Source organism: Abrus precatorius, unplaced genomic scaffold, assembly GCF_003935025.1.
Source record: "Abrus precatorius isolate BTA unplaced genomic scaffold, Abrus_2018 Scaffold10, whole genome shotgun sequence".
In the NCBI taxonomy this organism is placed as follows: Eukaryota; Viridiplantae; Streptophyta; class Magnoliopsida; order Fabales; family Fabaceae; genus Abrus; species Abrus precatorius.
Window position 1 is genome coordinate 9,309,473 of NW_020874292.1, and position 25,674 is coordinate 9,335,146.

General features: G+C 30.9%; 1 protein-coding gene across 2 annotated transcripts; it reads left to right on the forward strand.

The window, feature by feature from the left end:
- Positions 1 to 16,496: 16,496 nt before the first annotated feature.
- On the forward strand, positions 16,497 to 24,486 carry LOC113846358 (conserved oligomeric Golgi complex subunit 8). 2 transcript variants are annotated; one of them, XM_027474527.1, is made up of 12 exons: positions 16,519 to 16,863; positions 20,997 to 21,145; positions 21,267 to 21,344; positions 21,476 to 21,569; positions 21,673 to 21,747; positions 21,898 to 22,194; positions 22,485 to 22,552; positions 22,635 to 22,689; positions 22,853 to 22,991; positions 23,317 to 23,501; positions 23,728 to 24,049; positions 24,261 to 24,486. In XM_027474527.1, exons 1-11 carry the CDS (start codon positions 16,597 to 16,599, stop codon positions 24,037 to 24,039), a joined length of 1,719 nt encoding a protein of 572 aa, XP_027330328.1. In that variant the 5' UTR covers positions 16,519 to 16,596; the 3' UTR covers positions 24,040 to 24,049; positions 24,261 to 24,486. The 2 variants fall into 2 exon arrangements, with proteins under 2 accessions (XP_027330318.1, XP_027330328.1); XM_027474517.1 differs by having other exon boundaries at positions 16,497 to 16,863; positions 23,728 to 24,480.
- The last annotated feature ends 1,188 nt before the right edge of the window (positions 24,487 to 25,674 follow it).

A 25,674-nucleotide genomic window follows, 5' to 3' on the forward strand; every position in this document is an offset into this window, starting at 1 on the left:
CCTACTCTTCCTTAAATGAGTCTTATGATGTTATCTCATAAATTCATTATAGATAAGGGAACCCTTAGGAAAGATTTCTACTCTAAGGAATGGAAACCTCAAAGAGAGTGGTTCTTTCAAAAGTATAGGGGAAAAGATAGGTCAGATATCCAAGAGAAATTCTATCAATTTCTCAAAAAAATCAAACAAAATATTCCATTTTTTGACTGGTATCATGCTTATACCATTCATAATAATATAGATTATCCTTGGCAAGAGGATGTTATTAGTACTTCCTCTGCTAATGCCATATCCTGGCAGATTAAAGACGGACAAATAGTCCAAAGTGAACTGCCACCCACATCTCAATATCAATTACCTAATTTGAAAGACAAGGGCGGTAACCCTGTTACTGCTACTCCTTTTAAATCCAAAAACCCTGAAGAGTCTATCACTCCTAATGATATCCAAGGCCTCATGGGGAAAGATCTTTTTACACCAGTGTAAGTTTAAAAACTCTTACACCCAATCTAAGCCTTTCATTTAACTTAAATCTAATGGCTAATGAAGTAATAAATTATAACTTGTTATATTTAAGTTAAATGAAAGGCTCAAATTGAGTGTAAAATTTTTTAGACTTATAACAGTATAATAATTTTTGAAACATTTGTCTTTATAATAATTACCATAATATGTAATGTTAACATATTAACAAATATTATAATAAAATAATTCATGTTAATGAAATTATTGATGCCAATCACATAAACTTTTAACTAACTATATATTACAAAATTCACAAAAAAAAAAATTTTATTATTAGTGACTAAATAACTCTTTATAAATTATATATAAAAGGTGATTACAACATTTATTTTTTTATATAATGCACAAATATCCTTAAATTACAGTAAAATATATAATAAATAATTAAAAAAATATTATACGACTAATTTCAAATTTAATAAATTTTATAGATTAATAAAAGAGTAAATATAATTATTAATAATAAATATTTTCTTAATTAAAAATATATAAAAATTAAAAATCTAAATAATTAAAAATAAATATATAATATAAAATTATTTGATATAATGAGAAAAACAAACTGATTTCTAGAAATACCCACATTTTGAAAATACTCTTAAAAGATGTTATAATTCAAAAATTAGTAGATACTTATAATTTATACATAAATATTGATAAAAATATTTTTATAATTTTATTCTATTTTAATTATGTCGTATTTTTTTATTGAAATTTTCTTTATTTAAAATCAAAAATTATTTCTTTGACTTAATCTTATTTTTATAATTAAGCATATGAATTAGTTGATATGAAGTTTTTATAACATAACTAATAATTTAGTGTTCAAGTATTAGGTATATCATGTGACTTGAGGAAAATTATGTAAAAGATATATGTGATTTAAAAAAGGTAATTTTTAAAATTTAAAACACTATTATATTATATAATTAATTTTTATTTAATAATTTAATTTAATTTGTTCAATGTAGGAAAAAAAATTCACTAATATATATCAAATGATAGTCTCTTATTATTATTATTATTATTATTATTATTATTGAATACTAACACTTTATAATTTAATAAAAAAACAAGATAAACTACAAGTTTGACACAAGTTGAGGAAAAAAAATACTATGCAAGTCTTCTCTAATAGTCCTATAAACCTCAATAAGAATCTCCTTCCAAATATAAACACTTGCATAGATACTGCGACTAAAATGTGTTAGGAAATCAGCTATAATGTTGGCTTTCTCAAAAATAAGATATAACTTTGAAACTCTTAAAATCCTTAAGAATATTGCAATTTTTTCTAATAATACCATAACATTGATTGGTGATAGGACATAATTGAGTTATCAAAGAAAAATAATTTTAAAATCTATATATTTTTGCACAAAAATTAGTTTGACAGAAGAATGAGGTTCATAAACTCACAATGTGTTGAGAAAGGAAAGGAGAAACTAAAACTAAATGAAGTAATCAAAAGGCGAATATTTGATTGAGTTGTTGATTGTTTACACACTTGGACCATGTAATTATAGCTAAATGATCTGAATACATCCAAATTATATATTTATTATACTTGTTCATATAAATTGATATTTTGATACATTGAAAATGATAAACACAGTGTCTCAACATTTTAGCCTTTTATATGTTTTGAAATGGACCACACATTTCTTTTATTACTAATAAACCATTCATTTTGATGCAATTATTCTGGGAAAGGATGTCATTCTTGTGCAAAAGATAGGTGCCTTTGGTTTAGGAACACTCTCTTTATAAGGAATAGCTAAGATGTTAGTTTATTTAGTGGAGAATATGCAAGGCTGATGTCGTAACCGGGCGGTTGCAACGGTATGGCGAAAAGATTTTTAAAAATATCAGAGGAGTCGTCACCAAAGTTTATTTTAAGAAAACCTTGAAAAAACTTAAAAATGATATGACTTTTGAAACCAAAAATGAGTTCGGGAGTCATTTATGTATAGGGAAGGTATTAGCACCTTATAACGTCCGTTTAAAAAATAGTTATCTTAAATTAATTGTACAAATTTATTTAAATTTTAAAAAATATTTGTTTAACTCCTAAACATTTATTATTATTATAATTATAATAATAATTATTATTATAATTATTATTATTATTATTATTTATTTCAAAAGAAGAAAATTATTTATTAAAATGTTAATGGATACCTTAAAAAATTATTTTGACTTGACGGGTCTGGTTTCTGCTACTACATATCCCCAAGTGCAATAAGGAACTCAAAGTCATGTAATTCTATATTAAAAAATATGAAGTTAGTTAATTAAAATTAAGTTTAGTAAAAGAAAATTTATTTTAGAATTAAAATTATTTTTACAAAATTATAATATTTAGGATACAAGATAACGCGGTTATACATGTACCATACGAGAAACAATACAGATGGTGAAAGGAGATCACACGACTATATTGCAAATCATTAAAATGTTTTATTTGTAAATGAAGTATTTGAATTTAAATTTAAATATTAATTACGGTTAATATTGAAAGAAAATTTAAGATAGCGTAAGCTATATATAAATCTCATATAATTTGTTGAAGAATCGAAGGCAATGTAAATTATACATCGATATTATAAAAATTTATATAAATAAGTAAGAAAATGTTTAGTTATTAATTTTTTTTAAAATTAGAAATATGACTTAAAAAATTTAAAATATGAAATTAATTTTTATTTAATGAATGGAGTAAATATATTTAAATTATTCAAAAATAAAATTATTTAATAATAATATTTAAACTTAGTTTGATAAATTTATGTTGTATAAAATCTAAGATAACGTTGATACACATATATTTCAACAATTTATAATGCATAAAGGTAGAGTCGCTAAACATTAATATTATAAATTATTGTGTTAATAAAATAAATTATATTTAAATTAATTGATTAGTAAAATAGTAGTTATAGGGAATACATTTTGATTGATTATTAAGATAATTAAATTTTAATAACATATGATAAATTAATATTGCCTAAAAACTCGGTAACGTAGGTACACATAGACTTTATCAATTTATAACATATGACGACAGAGAAGCTACACGCTAATGTTATAAATTAATGCAAACATGTATTATTTATTCATTTATTGTAAAATAAATTTAAAATGTAATTTATTTCTATGAAATAAGAGGTTAAAATATTGATACAAAATTGAATTACATCTATCTTCTAATATTCATACAACAATACTAAAAAACAAATAATTCATAAATACACGAATATATGAATCTAAGCAATAATATAAAAATCATTATGAAAATTTTTATTCTCACATTACTTTACTTATTTATTTTACATAAATAATTTATTTACCTATTATTTGATTTAATTGGCTGAATTCAATGTCTTTAAAGTAATAAGATAAAATAAATAATTATAATAGTAATAATAAAGAAATAAAACACAAAAATAATAAAAAAGTAAAAAATAAAAAAAATGTTTGGATCCAATCCAACAACTATCTTAATGCAAATATCTTTTTCATAATCTAACGCTGGTTTGTTGCACCACGAAACAAACATATAATAATAGTGAAATAAAAATAAAGGCATGAAATAAATTTAAAAAAAGAAAAGGAATGGTTTGATTATAGAATCTAAAACTCTGAGCAAATATCACTGAAACCATGACCCTGAATATGTTTCGCATCAACATTTCTTATTAACTATTTAAACTAAGAAAATAATAATATAAAATCATAACTTTATTAAAATCGGTTACGTAAAACTAATGGCCTTCGTAAATGCTTCTGCTATTGAAATACATCAAACATTTCTAAAACTTTTTTATAATAATTATATATTAGTAATAAAGGACCCGTAAGTGTTCTCATCATTCATCTTCTATTCACATTTTACTTTGCAAAAACTCAAAACATAGGCATTTGGTCATGAGTTAAGGAATAGAAATAATATCTTGTGTAATATACCCGTTGGGAAATATTTTCGAGCAAGAATAGGAAATGATGAATGGCAGGTGCATTTTCTTCCCTCTTCCTTCTCAGTTAAGTGCTTTATTCCCCTTTCTCCTCAGCTCAGATCTATCAGAGCAACATGCTACCTCTCCTAAATTTCCTTTTTTTTTTTCTCCGAAAAGCTCTTCCTTTTTTTTTTAAGATATTTTCTCTCTTAAAATTTTTCTCGTTTCTAAAAGCTCCTCCTTCACCCTTTGGATTTTACTTATGTATTTATATGGGTCATTTAGGGTTTGTACAAAACGCCAAAAATTATGAGTTTTTCCATTTTCATGCTTAAAACTGGTTTTTGATACTAGGTATGAGCCTGCATAGTGTAAGGCTTTTGTTTCTGGAATTGTTCTCTCTCTTTTTTCCAAAATTTTCTATTTTTTTGTAAAACGAATTTATTTTATTTTTTAAAAAAAATTGGAGGTAATTTCTGGAAGGCAAAAATTGGTATTCATAGCTGATGCAATGCTTTTGAATAGTCTTTTATACCCTCATTGAATTTATCTTTTGTTCCTTTTGCCTTCATGAGATTTGGACATTCTACATCTTATCTTCTTCTTGGTGACTTGCTTGTACTTTGTTAATGATTTTGTTTTTTGTTCTTTTTGTTTGCATGAGATTTTCACATTCTACATCTTGTTTTGTTCTTGCTGACTTGCTTGTATTTTGAGCATCACTATATCAAACTTCTTCCTTACTCACATGCCTTTTTTTTGTTGGGTTAATTTATTTTCTACTATGCTATTAGTTTAAAGTCTAGCCCAAACATTTGGAAACTTATTTTTTCGTATCATGGCAAAGGTAATCTGCCACATTTTCATTAATTCCTTCTTTAACTGCCTTAGTAAATGCCCTTCTTTCCTTTCACCATATTACTCTTCTCTTTATCCACTAGTTCCTAAAAATTCTTCATTTCTACTCTTCTTTTTCTTTTGCATGATGACCTCTTCATCTTTCCTTAATAGCAAGCTTTCCCATTGAGACGCTACTTTTAAATATGATTCTAGTGATTCTTAAACTAGATAAGTTCTTATTTCATGGTGTTTGACATCTGATCCTAGTTACTCCTTCCTTGGTCTAAGTCGTTAAATGTGTTGGGCTGTTAGGAGCTTAATGTTCCTTTCCTTGAGCACAACTTTGACCTAACCCATTCTCCAAGTGATAACTTATTCTATGTCAATTCGACAAGTATTCTCGCTTCAAACTCGCAAGTTCTCCTTCATCATCAGGTGATAGAGAATCTTTCCTTACTTATAGGCCCTTCCTTGCTTCGTTCACATTTAATTATCAAGAGTTTCCTTGAGTGCCTTTATGTTTTGTTTCTCACGTCTTTCCAATAAGTAAATGAGTGGACTAGGTTCAATACATTTTTTCTTCTAATCACAATTTTCTTAGTATCTTAGATTCATTGTTTCAATGATAAAATTCTCTTACTAGTATATTTGTTGATGCTTGGGGCAAGTTTACCCTACTCTTGAAGATGTTCACATACTCATGAAGCTTCCATCTTTTGGTATTATAGATCCTTTCGAGGCTTGTGTTTCTAGTGACATTGTGGACATGATCACAAAGTTGAAAAGTTATACCAATAAAAGTGTTCATTATTGACAAAAAATAAATAAATTTTGTGAGGTGTTGAACTTACACGATATGACAAGCAGCTTGATCCAAAAGCACTTCTTCAAAAATAAGTGGAAGAATCTAATAATTTTCTTTCCCTTAGTCGAAAGAGATATTCTCATTCATTTTTTGAAGTATAATTTTGCCACTTGTCTCAAACATTCAACCTTTATCACTTTTTGGCTAAGTCCTTATAAATTTTTAGGTCCCTATTGAAATTTATTAGCCCTTAAGTCATCAACTTTGTATATCTTGTATTCAAATGTGTGAGGTTTTTTTATCTCCAACTTATTAGGGTAGTTTTTATGTTATCCTAGGCCAGATCTAGGAACAAATGTGTTTGTCATAAGAGTATTTTTCCATTAACATGTTTATGAACCTTATGTTCCCTCATATGCCTTTTTTTAGTGTTTCTCATTTTATACCCTTATTTTCAATTCTCTAGATGTTATTAATAAGGTGTTGACCCACAGGTGTTAGAGAAATTGAAGGTTATTAACTGCTTCGAATTTAGAGGCATATGGTTGAATGATCTGAGGTCCAAATTTGTCAAATATTAATGAAGACTAAAAGAAACAAAGGTGCAACATCACACATACACAACTTATGCTTGTGTTTGAATATCTTATATTGTCCATTGTTACTTAATGTAAAAAATCTAAATTATATATATATATATATATATATGTGTGTGTGTGTATATTTCCTTCATATGTATATTTCCTTCCTTCAATTTAGCTCTTCATTTATCTAAATCTGCATTCTCACTGTACATTTGATCTTGTTTTCTTAACAAATATCAACTACCACAATATAAAGAGAGTTTTGAAAAATTTATCAATAAACCAATTTAATATTACAATAGAAATTAATATTGCAAACCCCACCATATAATACCCTTTATTCTATTAAAATCATTTCAACAGAATTTACTTGTGATTTTTTTACCTCCTTTAAATTGGTGATTCTCACATCTAATTTCCATCCTTGAGATCATTGACTTTTGAATATCATTCACTTTACGTGCCATGTCTTGCTTAGCAATTGTAATTCTAATGCAAACACCAAGCTGAAATAGGTAAATAGGTCATTATTTATATGATTAAAATTCAAAGATATCTATTATACTTATGTATTTGATCCTAGGTCATTTTACTCTTTATGTAAAGTCATATTCTAGAATGTCAAAAAATAGTTTGTAATAGATGCATAAAGATTCAAGTATATTTCTCTTAACATAAAAAAAAAAAAAAAAAACATCAATGCTTCTAATAGGTTGATGAAGAATAAATATTTTTTTTCTTTTATTGCAAAAGATATAAAAATAGTTTATATATATATATATATATATATATATATAATCCCCAAATCTATTAACCATGATCCTTCCATAAACCTACAGGGTTTAGATACTTCTTCTAGGATTCCTAGAAATGTTTACCAGACTTCTGAAAAAGAAGAAGAAAATCAGAGTATCTAATCTCCAACCTACTCTTCCTTAAATGAGTCTTATGATGTTATCTCATAAATTCATTATTGATAAGGAAACCCTTAGGAAAGATTTCTACTTTGAGGAATGGAAATTTCAAAGAGAGTGGTTCTTTCAGAAGTATAGGGGAAAAGACAGATCTGACATCCAAGAGAAATTTTATCAATTTCTTGAAAAAATTAAACAGAACATCTCATTCTTTGATTGGTATCATGCTTATACCATTCATAATAACATAGATTATCCTTGGCAAGAGGATATTATTAGTACCTCCTCTGCTAATGTCATATCCTGGCAGATCAAAGATGGACAAATCATTCAAAGTGAATTGCCACCCACTACTCAATACCATTTACCTAATCTGAAAGACAAGGGTGGTAACCCTGTTACTGCTACTCCTTTTAAATCTAAGAACCCAGAAGAGTCTATCACTCCTAATGATATCCAAGGCCTCATGGAACAGGCCGATTATACCAATAAGTATCTTCAGGTTCTAGGAGAAAAAATCTCTGTTAATCCTGTCAAACCTAAAGTTGAAGAAACGGCTTCTTCATCCTCTCAACCTCAATTAGAAAAACCTCTGTTTAAACCTTTTAAGATTAGTGCCAAAGCTAAACAAAAAATCTTAGAACTTAGACAGAAAGAAAAAACCAGAGTAAACGAGGATAATCAGAATGAGTTGCTTAGTAAAATTACTAGTCTTCTTACTACTGTTCCCGACACTCCTCAACCCTCTGAAGAATCTAATGCTAAACCTAGAACTAGATCCCTTACCAAAACTGTCAATACTATTTCCAAAACTGATTCAGAACATTATTCTGAAACAGATTCTATTTTAGCTATTAATCCTATCAATAATTGGAAAAATTCTTCCAAGCTTTATTATAATAGAGCTACTGCTCCTGATCTTATTTTCAAAAAAAACAAGATTTTATTCAAAGTTTCAATTCTAATGATATTTATATTTGGAATATTGATGGATTATCTGAATATAATATCATTGCCAAACTCCAAAACATGTCGATTGTCGCCAAGGGCTATTTTACTAATCAAAATATGCCTGAAGACACCATTGTTTATATTCTTGTTGCTGATTTTACTGGTCAACTCAAAGGTTGGTGAGATAATTATCTCACTGAAACTGATAGAGAAAACATCTTCTCTGCAGTAAAAATTGATGATAAGGGAAAAATTATTGTCAGTGACAATGAGCGACTTCCTGATGCAGTGTATACGTTGTTATACACAATATCCCAACACTTCCAGGAGAGAGGCACTCCCAGGCTTGTCATCAATTACAAACCTCTTAACCAAGCCCTTCAGTGGATTAGGCATCTTATCCCCAACAAAAAAGACCTTCTTAACGGATTAAACTCTGCTAAGATCTTTTCAAAATTTGATATGAAATCTGGATTTTGGCTAATCCAAATTTGTGAAAATGATAGATACAAGATTGCTTTCACTGTCCCCTTTGGGCATTATGAGTGGAATGTTATGTCTTTTGGTTTAAAAAATGCCCCGTCTGAATTTCAGAAAATTATGAATGAAATTTTCAATCCTTATTCAAAATTTGTCATTGTCTATATCGATGATGTCTTAATTTTTTCCCAATCCATTGATCAACATTTCAAACACATAAATGTTTTCATCAATGTCACAAACAGAACAGATTTGCTGTTTCCAATACAAAAATTAATCTCTTTCAAACCAATATTAGATTCCTTGGCCACAATATCCACCAGGGAACCATCATCCCTATCAGTAGGTCTATTGAATTTGCTGACAAATTTCTTGATAGAATCTTAGATAAAACCCAATTACAAAGGTTTTTAGGATGTCTCAATTATGTAGGTGATTTTATTCCTCACCTAAACAATATCATCAAACCTCTACATGATAGGCTTAAGAAAAATCCTCCTTCTTGGACTGATGTTCATACCAATGTCGTCAAAGAAATCAAAAACAGAGTCAGGAAGATAAATTGCTTATATCTTCCCATTCCTCAAGCTTTTAAAATTGTTGAAACTGATGCCTCAAACATAGGTTACGGGGGTATCCTCAAACAAAGAATTGAGTCACAAGAGCATATCATTGCATATACTTCAAAACATTGAAATTTTGCACAACAGAATTATTCTACTGTTAAAAAGGAAGTTTTGGCAATTGTTTTATGCGTTTCAAAATTTCAATCTGATTTACTAAACCAAAAATTTCTTATTAGAGTAGACTGCAAGTCTGCTAAAAAACTTTTACAAAAAGATGTAAAAAACCTTGCGTCAAAACAAATCTTTGCTAGATGGCAAATAATTTTAAGTGTTTTTGATTTTGATATCGAATATCGCAAAGGCACTTCAAATTCTCTTCCTGACTACCTTACCCGTGAATATTTACAGGATAAGTAAGATGCCTAGAAAGGCAACTACCCCTTCAAGGGGAGGGACATCTAGAGGCGGCAGAGTCAGGCTAGCCCTGACTTTAAACAAATCAAAACCACAATCTGCTTCGGCAGATTCAAAATCCTCTTCTTCTGGGTCATCTACTCCCATTGAGTCATCGACTCAGAAAGCAATCCAAATTGTTGAGTTATCAATACAGCAATCTGGAACTCCAAAAGAATCTTCCAAAAAGACTGATTCTTCTGTTAAAACTACAAAACAAACCAAAGAAGATTATGCTCTCCCAATAAGCACACTCTTAGCTGTCCAACAAGGAAGCCTGAGTAGCCTACCAAAAAAATCATGGGCTGACATTGCCTCTGAAGAAGACATGGAAATAGATTTAGCAAGTCTAAACACCATACTCCAGTCTTTCAATCAAACCCAGAAAACAAATCCGAGTAAAACAGAAGGGACCCTTGACCTTCAAAAAGGTAAACAAAAATCTACTAATCCAAACCATTATGTGGCTAAAGGGAAATTTTCCTCAGTCATACAAATGGAACCTGAATTTTGGGACAAAAACCCATACAAAGCTATTACCAAAGTCTTCCCACCTAGATTTCATTTTAGACCTTATGCGGCCAATAAAACCAGACAATTCTATGAGTTTATTTTAGTGGATTCAGACTCTGTCTCCATCAAACACTATAAAGAACAAAAAGATCCATCGATCATAACCCATTCCACAATCCAGATCTTAAAAGTCTTAACCCCAAAGGCTTTTGGGAAAAATCTGAACTCTTATAAAAAGTTTTCCCAACCTTTTGACCCAATAGGATATAATTACTGGGATTATATAGATGCATGGACAAGAACTTTCTGGTTCCAAAATAAGCTTAACCGACATTCTTGGTTAATATATTTCAAGAAGAATCAGAGTTATGATTTTCCCCATTGGTTTCTCCAATGGTGGGACTATTTTGGGCCAATCGAAGAAATCCTTCCTACACCTGTCAAAGAAGGATATAGAATTTATAAGGGAAGATAGCTGCGAGAATCAAGAATTCCAGCAGACCTCAAATACTACTCCGACTTTGCCTTAGCATGGGTATTCTCATGGCAGTATAGATACGGCAAGACAGAAAATGAAGATACTCTTCCATTACTCCACAGATATTCCTTTGTGAAATGGTGGAATCAACAACGGTATAATCGACACAGATATTCCTTTGTTTAAAGTCAACGACGGTATAACCGGCACAGATCTAGTAGAGGGAGAAGGGAAGAAAGTCGGACGACGGTAGTCCGAACAGAACCGACTAAGAGGGAGAAGAGAGAAAAATAATTTGAAATAGCAAATTTTATTGAAAAGATCTCAAAGAGGAAAGCTTACAAAGGATTGTTTCTCTCAAAACTTCTCTCTCTAAATCTCTCTAAACTTGCTTAATGAAAGGGTGCCTCACAACATAGTCGAGGACTCCTTTTAAAGAAAAAATTGAGTACTATTTCTACAGTTCCGGTTGATAACTGGAACTATTTACTACAGTACCGGTTTTAAAGTTCTCGGATGTCAATGCCGAAACAGTCATCTTCATTTTGATACATTTCTTCTATATTGGTATCTTGTTTTATAGAAGATTCTCCTTCTTCTTGGCTTTGTAAGAGAAGAAGAACATCTTGCAAATTTTTCTTCATCTTTTCTTTTGAATCACAGCTTGATAAAAATGCTGCAGTTTTTGATTTCTAGTTTAGGAATTGAAATGTTGCTGGATCTGCTAAATTTAATAATTTTGGATTCTTGCCAAAATATTCAGCAACACCTTCTGGACCGGCATGGTCAACATTGAATTGATTCCACCATTTCACAAAAGAATATCTGTGGAGTAATGGAAGAGTATCTTCATTTTCTGTCTTGCCGTATCTATACTGCCATAAGAATACCCATGCTAAGGCAAAGTCGGAGAAGTATTTGAGGTCTGCTGGAATTCCTGATTCTCGCAGCTATCTTCCCTTATAAATTTTGTATCCTTCTTTGACAGGTGTAGGAAGGATTTCTTCAATTGGCCCAAAATAGTCCCACCATTGGAGAAACTAATGGGAAAAATCATAATTCTGATTCTTCTTGAAATATATTAACCAAGAATGTCGGTTAAACTTATTTTGGATACACATCAAAAGCTACTTTTGGATAGGTTATTAGACACATGACAATAACCAAAGTATATTTAATTTGTAATGTTATATATAGCAATAGAACATGTATGATAGTCAAAATTACATGCCAGAACATAAGATTGTATGAGTTTATGATCTCTGACTACTCTTTTGTGCTAGCTCACTCTTGAAAACACAAATCACCAGGATCAGGAGGGATTGCTGAGCTGGATTGTAAAATCAATAAGCTTGGACGATCCCGATGTATTAAGAAACCTAATTTTTTTCCCTAATGACCCGCGGCCCAATTTGCTAAAAAGCTATTGAAATCCTAAAATCCCAAAAATTGAATCAGAACTTCCTTTGCTCTATGACTTCATTCCACTCCACACAACTTAATTTTGCTTTGCTCTAACGATTGTGCTTTGTTCCAGTGACTTGGTTTTGATATGGCAACTGAGATTTGCTATGCGACTAGATATGTTCTGTTACTGGAGTTTGTTTTACCACTAGGTTTTGTTCTACAAATAAGGTTTACACTATGATTAGGGTTTTCTTTGCTTTATTTTTTCTTTTTAATCTTCATCATCTTTGTGCAATTGTGGATGAGTTTGTACTTTGTTGTGTTTTGTTATGGGTGTGTTTGTTCAAATGTTTTGCTCTACTGTTTGATAAAATGGCTTCAACCAATAGTCAGACTTCTCCTTCTAAGTCATTATCAAATAATGCATCAAGAAACAAGAGTGATGTAGCATGGCAACATGGGATTGTAATTGAAGGCACAAGAAGAGTCCAATGCAAATATTGTAAAAAAACTTGTAAGTGGAGGTGCTTATTAGTAGGGATGAAAATAAGTTAGACTGTCTGATAGAGGCCTATGACTTAGCCTTTTTAAGGCTTAATCCGACTTGACCTATTTAAGTAATAGACTTAATTTAGACTTTTTAAAAGGCTGAATTAATTAAATAGGTCAGATTTGAGCTTAAGAAAAAGCATATTAGGACTATTAGAATAGACTATTTAAAATTCATAAAATTTATAACAATATATTAAATTATTTTATATCAAAATTATAATATAATAATATATTAAATAGATTAAATTTTAAAATAAATAAAATCTTAAATTATAACTATAATAATTTTTATTAGAGTTAAAGGGTATTCCTATACCTTTGAAGAGAAAAAGTCCTACTTGTTAAAGTCTTTTATATTACTGTTATTTTATTTGTTTTTATGCATAACGCTAAGTTGCATTTGCACTATCTTGATTATGTTTTTTGGTAAAATAGAAATATGTAACTTTATTATACATATTCAAGGTATTAAACAATTTTTTATAACTTATTTAGATCTAATTCTTATGAACTTTATAAAGACATCAATTTAGATGGTTTAATAGCCTATTTATAAGGAATCTTAATGACCTATTGAAGGTCTCAATATGAAGTAGGCTATTAAAAAAATAATAAAATAAAGTAAACTTTTAAAAAGGCCAGATTAGGCTTAATAAAAAACTTACGATAGATAATAGGTCAAACTTTGGCTTTAAATTATTAAATAGGTTGGACCTATTTATGTAAATCTAACATATTTCTATTCTTATTTATCAATTGAAGCATCACTTGGCTCAAACAACTAAAGATGTTGGAGCATGCAAATCTATTCCAAATGAGGTGAGAAAGGAATGTGGAACTTACTTATAAGCATACAAGAAAAGTTGAATAAAACAATCAAATTCGAGTGTCGGTTGTTTTGCTGACTAGGAGATTGAGAGGGATACTTTAGATACATTAGTGGAAATAAAAGAAAATCAAGTAAAAATGAGGTATCTAGAGGAAGAAATATTTTCCAAAAAAGGGGTGCAACTGCCCAAGTAATAATCAACAACATATTCAACAAAACTAGAAGAAAAGAGGCTTGTCAAGCAATAGGAAAGTTTATAAATATTATTATTATTATTATTATTAATGTGGTAAGAAGTGATATTTTTTTGTTATATGTGATATAATTACTAGTCATAGTTCTAGATTTAAACTACCAAGGTATCATGAGATTTGAGTAAAGTATTTGAAAAAGGAAATAGAGTTGACAAGGCAAAGGTTAGAAGAACATAAAGCTAAATGGAATACAATTAGATGCACATTAATGATTGGTAGGTGGACTGATAAGAGGAGAAGAGTAATATTGAACTTTTTGGTAAATAGTCTTAAAGGAACTATTTTTTTTAAGTCCATTGATACATCTTATATAGAAAAAATAATTGATAAAATCTTTAAAATGCTTGGTGATGTTGTTAAAAAGAATGGTAGGAAAAATGTAGTCCAAGTTATGACTAATAATGCAACAAATTATAAAGCTACAAGAGAGATGTTGATGAAAAAAAGAAAAAATTTGTATTAAACCCCTTATGCTGCACATTGCATTGATTTGATGTTAGAAGACTTTGAGAAGAAGATACTCATTCATGAAGAGACAATTCTAAAAGGTAGAAAAATTACAACATACATCTATTCATGGATGGATCTTATTTCTTTATTACAATATTTCACTAAAGGAAAAGATTTGGTGAAGTCAGAAATTACTCGTTTTGCATCTTATTTGAATCTAAGATGCCTTTAAGAAAATATAGCTACTTTGATAAGAATGTTCATATCTAATGAATGAAAGTCCTCCAAGTTTGTCTTGTCATTTTTGATAAATGAATGAATAGTAATACTTATTTTTTTTTAAAACATCATTTTTGTCTTATCAAAACAACTTCAGTTATAAGTCATAAGTCATAGGTTGAAAATGCTTGAGATCTTAGTATAAACGAGATCTTCTTAAAGTAAAGTGTAAGATTAGATTTTCTTGTAATTTAATTTTTTTTTAACAATGAAACCAAAATTTATTGATCTATTCTTTCTCTTTTCATGATTATTTTAACCTTGTTAATCTATTCATATGATTTTCTTTGTATCCTTGATAAATATAGAAATAGAAGAAGATTTCATATAATTATAAAATTCTTTATTTATATGTATAAATAGAATTAAATAAAAATATATATTATTTTTGTTCAGTTATTTTTTAAAAAAAAATAATTAGTCAAATAAAAATGCAAGCTCTAAAAAATTAAAGAATTAATAGAACAATTAACAAAGATGTAGTAACAACGTAATCTCAAGTGTGCCCTTATCTTTTACACGAGTAGGTATTAAAACTTAAAGTCATAAGTTTTTTTAAGTTATTTTTTTAAGAAAAATCAAAAATATATTTGTAAAAAAGAAAATCAAAATGATGTCATATAGTGTTTGGACAATATAAGAAAAAGTTTTAAAAATTAATAACAGAAAAAAAAATCTTAAACTTATAGTGGCATGTAACAATTACCAAACGTGTATAAAATGAAATTAAAAGAAAAAAAAAGTATTATGTGAACACATATACAAAGAATTATTACATTCTCTAAAAAAAAAAAAAAGGATGAGGACATTAAAAGATAGAGGGAGATTGAAGGTGAAAAAAATAAAGGAGATTGAAAGGAGGCTTAATAGTATCCTTAATTTTATTATGTTAAATTATTTTAACAATGTTACCTTTTTGAACTTAATGGGATTTTTTGGAACGGGGATTCAATTAAATTTTCTAAAATCTTAAAGTTAGAGTATGTTTGGCATAAATATTTTGATTTTTTCTTTTTAAAAATAACATTCTTAAGAATATTTTTTTAAAATTTTCTTTTATATTTTTCATCGTTTATTCAAACTTTTTATTGTTAACTTGCTATTATAATTAAAAATTATATTATAATTAAATTTTATAACCCTTATCACTCATACATTTTCATATTATAGTTGTTTTGTATTATTTATTTTATTTTAAATATTTAACTAAACATAAATTTAGTCAATAATATAAATAAAATGTATTAATTATCATAGTAAATAAAAATATTTTTAAAAAATAATAATATTTATAAGAAAAATATTTAAATCAAAGATGCTAAAAAAATATTCGTAAGTATGATCGTATGATATTTCGAAAAATATTTAATAATTGTGTCTTAATTGTTATTTTTTTTTAATAGAGGGATGAATTTGTTACTCTTTAAAATAAAGGGATAAAAATTGGAATTAAGCCAACAATTTAGACTTTTATCAATTTTATTAACTTATTTAATCAATTTTTAATATAATTTATTAAAATAAACTATTTTTTATGCTATTTCTTCGTCTGGGTGCAATGTTACATTTTACTCTATAGAAAAGAAAAAAAAAATTATCTAAAATCAAATTTCCGGCTCAGCGCGTAGTTATTTTTTGTCTGGAAACTACAGGGCAGTTTAAGATCGAAAGAGGGTGGTGGCAGCAATAGTATACTTGAGAGGAGAGAGTGAAACTGAAATAACTGAGGTTTGAGTGGATCCAGATCTGAGCATAGGAAAATGGAGTCGGAAGGTGAAGCATCGGCGATGGTCCTTCCTCTTCCTCTGGCATCAGATTCACAACAACCCTATGTCTCCGAATTGCTATCTTTCACACTCGATCGCCTTCACAAGGAACCTGAACTCCTTCGCGTCGATGCTGATCGCATTCGCCGCCAAATGCAAGAGGTCGCCGTGGGTAACTACCGATCCTTCATTGCCGCCGCCGACGCCTTAATTGCAATTCGCCAGGAAGTCTCATCTATCGACAACCATCTTGAGTCTCTGGTATTCTCGCTCTTCATTTTTTTTGTTTTTGTTAAATTCAAGCATACATGTACCTGATTCTTACTCACTATTTCATGTATCTGAAGGAAATGGTTGAGATGTAGCTTGTTGGAGGGTAATTGTGTGAGGTTTATATCTTATAGGAACATTTCATTGGATTGGGATAAGATTAGGGTATTAGTTTCGACTGAGTGTAAAGTCTATTGTCTTTGTAAGGAGGTTAGTAGTAGAATTGGGTTAGAGAGGAGTAAAGGACTGGCAGAATATCGCTCCTCCTCCTCAATCTGAATCACGATGGTTGCAGAACCAAGAGTAAAAATTAGAAACAAGAATAGAGATCTTTCTCCCATTATTTATACCTCTGTCATCTTGCTGTCTCTTTCTCTCCTCTAAGTTGTTTGACTTATGATTAATTAACCAACTGCTACTGTTATTACAGACAGAAACCAACCCAAGTTCTAATACCCTGTGCTCTCCCTTGTCCATCCAAATGCACAACTTTTAATTGGGCATCTGCTAATAACATTCCACTCCAAAAATTTCACCCTGTCCTCAAGGAAAAATTCAGGAAAAAAATTCTAAATAGTGGCAACTGGTTCCCAGGAATTCTTAAATTCCCCAAAATCTTTCATCTAAAGAAGAATAAACTCTGATTGAATAGATTAGCATTGATTATTCAACTGACCCACCAATACAATTGCTACTCTATTTATATGGGAGGAAGTTTGAGAAATGGAGTATAACAGTGATCGTCTAAATGATAAGGTTTCGAACTGCAATAGTAGATCTGCGAGGTTAATAGTAGGAAATAGAGGTGAAAATGAAGTAGGAATTGGGGAAGAAGAAAGATTAGGTGCTGATGAAGAAGGAACAGATTCTGAATCATAGGTCAAAGAAGGGCTAAAGACAGAACAAGTAGAATTAGGAAATATTAATTCATGAAATATGACATGTCATGAACCCCTGATGCTATAATCCTATAATCTCCTTGGATGAGAGATCATAGGACAAATATCCTTTGGTACCAGTCTTATATCCAAGAAATATATACTTATGATATGAGCTTGAGTATCATTTTTGCTTGTGTCCAGCAAGTGTAGAAATAAAATATAAAGATTCAAATACTTGAAGATGATCAAAATTAGGAAGCTTGTCACCCAATAACTCTAATGGGGAATGATTGAGAACTGTCTTAGTAGGAACTCTATTGAGCAGATACAGTGTGTGTGACAGCATATCGCCAAAACATATTTGGAGTGTCAGATCAAAAAGAAAGTGTCCATGCCACATTTAGAATATCTTGATGCTTCCACTCCACCCTACCATTTTGTTGTGGAGTTTGATAACAAGTTGTTTGATATAATATCCCTTTAAAAGTATTTAAAGAATGCAAGAAAAATTCTGCTCCATTACCAGTCCTCACAACCTTAATGGAAGCATGAAATTGATTTTCAAATAGTGTGACAAATCAATGAAAATAAATGAATATGATGCGAAGTTTCAGATTTAGTCTTCATAACTACTACCCAAGTAAACCTACTGTACTCATCCACTATAGTGAGAAAATACCAAAATTTATGTATAGTTGCAGTAAAGGGTCCCTATCCATATGAAGCAATTAGCGTGTGCAGCTTATTATTACTTAGAGCACACAGAATTCTCTTTGTTTAGTACAATGAAAAATTTCACAAACTAGATGATCATTAACAGTGATAGAAAGTTCAATTTTATTCAAAACAGCAAGTCTGTGAGCAGAAACATGATGAAAATGAAAGTGCCATAGAGTGGAATTGTGACTGGGAACTGAACCTGTGACTGCAGAGCTGAGAGCTGCTGGAAGTTTGGGAATAGCTTCATTTTTTCATTTCATAAAGTGATTTCAAAAGTTTAGACAATAACAATAACATTGCCTTATCTCACTTGGTGAAGTCAGTAACACAGATCAGTAATGTTATTGGGTTCAATAAAAATTCAACTTTTTAGAGATGTTATTTACCATAAGATCCTTTTTCATAATTTCTTTCAAGGTAATTTCTAGTCTTTTTCACAAAGCGAAAAGTCATACAATCAACTTTCCTCACTAGTACCTTAAGTCATTTTCCTTGTACATGTTCAAATCACCTTAAATGATGTTCTGTCATATACAATAATTTCTTATCATGTTGTTTCTTGTGTAGTTACATATCCATATCCATTTTAATATTCTTATATCTACTACTTTTACTTTTTTCTCATTTTTCTTTAAATGCCAACATCCATTACCTTACCATCAAGAATAGCTGATTGTATTATAGTTCAAAAAAACTTTTCTTTGAGTTTGATAGGTATTTTGCTGTCATAGATAACTCTAGTGCCTTTTTCCATTTAACTACTCAACTTTCTGTATTCTCATTAAATTTTTCATCATTCTATAAAATAGATCTCAAATACTCGAGCTTAGAAGCTGAAAACGTGTTATGATTACCTTCTACAGTACTCAGCATTTGTACTGACATCAGAACTGATTGTTCTGAAGTCACATTTTACTCTTTTGTTGAACCAGTACCATTTTCATTCTTTGATTCTAACTCCCAGCAGTGAGATTGTTGGCTGCTCCTACTGATTTAAATCGTGGACCAGGTGGACACCTATGCTTACGATAGCATACTTTCACTGTATGCCCCTTTTCCCACAATAGATACACACTTGGCCTCCTCTGCCTGAATTATTATCACTGTGCTTACCTCTCTTCCACTGCATTTATCGTTCCCTGAGAATCCTAATTGCCTTCAATCCATATTTGTCTTTCATGCTGAATGACCATAGAAAACTTGTTCAATGTAGGTAAAGGATCCATTTATTAAACTTGTGATTTAACCATTGAGAAATTCTCATTCAATCCTGTCCAAAATCGCATAGTGCAACCTTGTTGCCTAAACATTCTAGCATTTCTCACTACTACACAAGTGCATCTAACTGGACAAATGCATTGTGGTAAAAGCCAATAATTTTCTAATTCTTCCTAAAGCACCTTTGATTCTATCAAATAGTCAATTACTAAGAGTGATCATCGGTTGAATGAATATAATTCTTGTAAAAATCTCACTGAATGTCCTTGTAAAAACCTTTCTTTTAGGTTCATCCAAACATAAAAAGAATTCTTCATAAACACTATACTCTATGTGATAGATTGTGAGACTAGCTTTAGATCCAGGGATTTACCAAATTATTGCAGAGTTGCCATGGATCAAACTTGTCCAGCAAAGGTAAACATCCATTAAGAAATCTGATTGTATTCTTTGACACCATGGCTCGCTTGAAAGACCTGGCCCAAGCATATGATAATTGCTCCCCATTAACACTGGCATTACCATAACTGCTGCAGGATCTTCAATCAGATATATATAATGCAGACTTGAAAAGTTTTGTGTTGGGTCCATGGGCATTGAATTAGAAACAACACTTTGAGAATTCTGATTTTATGAACTTGCATTTCTTGGTATGGTGGAAGAGTTGTGCAGCAGAGCTCACAAGGAGCTCTGATACCAATCTTGCCAATGATTTAAAAAATCGGTGACTTCAGAATGATGATCTTGAAGGAAACCTCTGCTACATCTCAGGCAGTAAATGATAAACTAAGAGGTATAAAGTGAGCATATTCTGTGAGCCAATCCACTACCACAACACAAAGATAGTGGCCTTGCCTTAAGCTTTGGGTAATCCCTCGTGGAAATGTGAGACCAATTGTGAGTGGGAATTACTAATGGATGCAAGAGGTCTTCAGGTACTGTCAATAACCATAAAAAGGTTTGAGAAATCTGGTACTGTAAATTAGATGTGTAGTCATTTCTGCCCGTAATTCATCATGACTTCTAGCTAGCTCGATGTTGACTGTTTTTACAATTGATCTGACCCTGGTCTGTTCATAACTGAAACCAGTCCAAGTCTAATCCCCTGCTCCTTATCCTCTTAACATATATGTAGGGAGACTAGGCAGCTTCTCTGCTTCGATGTTCTATCTTGTTCTATGTTGTTTAATTTTCCAATCCCTTATCCTCAAAATTCCATATAATTTCCTTCTCTGTCATCATCATTTTTTGTGCATGTGTGTATATTTATAAACATATGTGAGGTGAGCATTTTTCTCCTGTCAGATAAATGAGATCCCAAAGTTAACATCTGGATGCACCGAGTTCATAGAATCTGCCGAACAGATTTTGGAGAAGAGGAAGATGAACCAAACAATGCTAGCTAATCATAGTACCTTGCTTGACTTGCTAGAAATTCCTCAACTCATGGACACGTATGTTAAAAAAGATAGATTATTTAATTTTACTTGTGGGATTTCCATGTACTAATGGTCTCACATAGTATGATAAACATGTCCTCTGTGAAAAGCCTTGTAAATTCCTATGTTTTTGCAGATGTGTACGGAATGGGAATTATGATGAAGCCCTAGATTTGGAAGCATTTGTTGGTAAACTTTCAACCATGCATCCAAAGTAAGTTTATATGTTTCTTCCATATTGTATTGCAATTTACAAGTAATTTAGCTATAAATAGGATTTTCTCTCCCAATTTTATAGTTTTTTTCTTTTGTTCTTGTTACTGAAAGCTTTTCCCATGTGCAAAGGTTACCAGTTATTCAAGCATTGGCTGCAGAAGTAAGACTGACTACCCAATCACTTCTTTCTCAGCTTCTACAGAAACTTCGCTCAAATATTCAGGTTTATGCAGTAATTATATTTAATATACAAAGAAATGCCACTTGATTTATCAAGAAAAATGTTTGTATTTATTGTTTCTTACTACTCTATCTTCCTTTGCTAGTTACCTGAATGCCTCCGCATTATTGGATATTTACGGCGAATAGGAGTATTTAGTGAGTATGGAATGCGTTTGCTGGTGAGGTTTAATGATTTTTTTCCTATACAACCTTTCTTCCTTTTGCCCGTACACTTGCTTTTTTCCTTGAATTTTTCAGTTTAGTTGCTGCAACTTGGTATTCTATTTTTTCACCTGCTTCTATTTGACTCGCCAGTTATTTATTGTCAGTTCTTAAGATGTCGAGAGGCATGGCTTAGTGGTATACTTGAGGAGCTGGACCAGGCAAGTCCATACGAGTACTTAAAAGGGATGATCAACTGTCACAGAATGCATCTTTTTGATGTTGTTAATCAATATCGTGCAATATTTGCGGATGACACATCAGGGAGTGAGGAAAATTACGATGGTGGGCTTCTTTTTAGTTGGGCAATGCACCAAATTACGTCACACCTACAAACTTTAAAACTTATGCTTCCAAAGATAACTGAAGGTGGATCGCTGTCAAATATTTTGGATCAGTGCATGGTGAGCTTCTTCCGTCATACTCTAGTGATTTTGAAATTGGAAGGAATCGTGATATTTGTGTAGACTTAAAACAGGTGATTAAGAAATGTGAACTACATAAATTTTAATGCATAGTAATTTTTGGCAATCCCCCTTCCCTTGGAAAAATAGGTCAAAGTAAAGAAAAGCAGTTAGATTCTGCTGCCTGCTAGTCCTACTTCTAAAGGTGGAAATACATTTGGATATATATGTTGACTTATATGGAAAGAAGAAATTACATTTAACATTCTATTTTCTTATTATTTTAACAGTACTGTGCTATGGGACTTGGTTGGGTTGGACTGGATTTTCGAGGCTTGCTCCCATCACTTTTCGAAGAGTAATGCATGGTCCTTTTTATGATCTATTAAGCTAAATTGTACTTGGAAGCAGTTTTTAATATATGAATGGTTTCTTTACAGAGCTGTCCTCAACTTATTCTCCAAAAATATGGGTACTGCCGTAGAGAATTTTCAGGTAAATGCAGTGAATTGACATATTTTACATACTAGTTACCTGAAATTGACTTTTATGTATTGATCATTTTCTTTTTACTCGAACAAGTTAACATCTGGGGACCGCTGTCTCTCCCAAGCAAGTTTCCATTTTGATGTAGTGATTCTGAAATTGATTTTCTCAGTTGGTCTTGGATTCGCATCGGTGGGTCCCCCTACCAGCAGTTGGCTTTTCGCCAAGTACTGTTGGTGATGAAAGTCAGGAGGATGTCACTCCACCCTCTAATTTGATGGAGCATCCACCTCTTGCTGTTTTTATTAATGGTGAGTCTAGTAAATTTTATCCTCTAGATATCTTTAGTAAATTGCTTGCCCATTTCCTTTGCCTATTTTACACTGGTGCACACAGACATGCACAAAAACATGGGTATGCGCGCACACACATATGAAACAAGTGCAAAATGGAATGGAAACTTCCATGGTTGTTGAGTCATGTATCAAGAAGCCTCTTAAATGAAATTTCAATAGGTGCTGTCTATTGTGTGATGCCATAATGCTTTAGTATGTACGCTTTATTGCATATTCCTGCTTCCTCTATTCTAAAGCCTTCATCCATTTGCATTGATATCCATCTCTTTGGTGACTGCAGGTGTATCTGCTGCAATGAATGAGCTACGTCCGTGTGCCCCAATAAGTCTGAAACATGTCCTTGCCCAACAATTGATTAAGGGATTACAGGCTGTTTCTGATTCATTGTTGCTGTACAATACAACTCGGGTGCTCAGGGCTAACGAGTCAGGACTTTTTCTGTCACTCTGCCGAGCATTTATTGAGGTATTTTATAACTCTATACTATACAATTTGATAACTGTTTCTAATTTAAGCTCATTGTTGTTGCTAAAGTTACTTCCATACTGATCACTTGTTTGCAATACAATGATGGCACTGAGGTTTGGACTTATAACCCCATGCAAACAGCTCAAGCACTTCACCAATCACCACTAGTTCAATCTAAGTGGCTTTCTATATAATACTGATTACCTTCAAATTCAATTTATAGGTTGCTTATCCTCATTGTGCAACTTGTTTTGGGCGTTGCTATCCTGGTGGAGCAACTCTTATTATGGATGCAAAGAATGTTTATGATGGAATCAGCCGCTTATTAGAGACCTCCTCTGCAAGAGAACTCCCAAAACCGGTGGATAATGGAGAATCCAAGAGCGTCTCTGAGAACGGAGAACTGCCACAAATGGAAAATGGAGAAACATCTGGCGCCAAAGAATCTGAAACCATCAATGCTGACGATGTGAACAAAGGCCCTACTTCGCAGACAGATCAGGAAGACACCAATCTTGAGAAGCCACTTGAATAAATGACATTTGGTGATTCACTAAGTTTTTATTTTTTATTTTTTAATATTGCTTCCTATTTCAGTGTTTATTTTTTTGGCCCCGTTCGTTTTATTCTTTGTATGCTCTAAGATGGGTGTCGTCAGCTGTAATTATATTATCAGAGTACATGAGTAGGCTTAGAAAGCATTGACTGTCAGAAGAACGGAGAATAGAATTTTGAAAAGCTTTCTTTTTTTGGCAGGTTACTTGTTACCAGTTTTTTTCTCCTTTTTTTTTAATTTTTATGTAAGGGCAGGAAGTGCCCCAATTCTCCTTTTGTAATTTTAGTGAGCCTCGTCGACTCTAGCATGATACTTGCTAACAAAGATTTAAACTTACATGGGGTTTATGGGCTTTACATAATACTCCAATTTATCCTTTTAATAAGAAACAAATAAATAATTTATCAAAATTAATAAAAAGTTACTATGATATAAATTTACGGTGTATTTTAAAATATTTCAGTAATAAATGGTCAAGTTGATAACTTGTAGATTAAATGAATATACATAATATATGGTATTGGCTAGTATATATAAATAATGGCATTCACTTATGAATAAGATTGAAAGGAGTATCTACCAATAAGAGTTCTATCTTGGATGCTAAAGATTGGGCGGTTGACAAGAAAAAAATTAGGTCCATATTTTTTGCACCACCTTTTTTTAACTCGCGTGACCCTTTACAACTTTTGTTCTGAAAATAGTTATAAATTTGACCTCACCCTCAAATTTGTTTGTGCATCTGTATTTGACACCATTTTCAGAATAGCATTTGATAACAATTTGGAAATTTAATTTTAGAAGTATATGTAAACTAATTTTAAAAATTAATGTTTTGAAAGGTCTATCATTTATGAAATAATATTTTCGAAAAGCAATAGCTTCAGAATCAAATTTCTAAGAATTCTGCAAAGCCTAAAATTTAACCTTTTTCTTTAAAAGAAATAACACTGAGGATGTTTCTAAAATAAAAAAAATTCAAAAAGAATTAAGGTATATATTGGTCAATAATTAAGTTAATATATTTAGAAAAGAATGGGGTGAAAAAAGTTTGGGCCTTAACATTGTTATTATACGTCACAATTTGCTGATTCACACTCTCTTGATTGTTGGCCGAAAAGAGGGCTCTTGTTTAAGATGACACTCCAATCCTAGTGAAGCCCCCACAAGAGACTTCTCTCTTACTCTATTTTCTATTATTTTCTTTCTCTCTGTATATCTTCCTTTTATTTCCTCTCCCTTTCTCACTTTTTTTCTCATTTCTCCGTCATCTTCTTTTCATATTCTTAAAAGCATAGAATCTGACAAAAGACGAAAATCACTATTGAAAAGGCCTGTTTTGCGCCAGAGGGAGAGGACTGGACGTGTCAGTCTCTTGCTTTTCACTTTATTTTAATTAAAAATTTTAAGTGTCACATTTCATAATTACATTAAAAGAGTTACATAACTTGGCTATTACTAACTGTCTTGAAGACTTTGAGACAATATGCAAATATTCCAACTCTGTCGCGCCTGTCAAATGCTTGTTGTAGGCCTATTGTGAACTCATTTGTATGTATGAATTAATTTGTTTCATGGCTGTCATTTATTCAACAGTTTATTAGCGATGCAGAA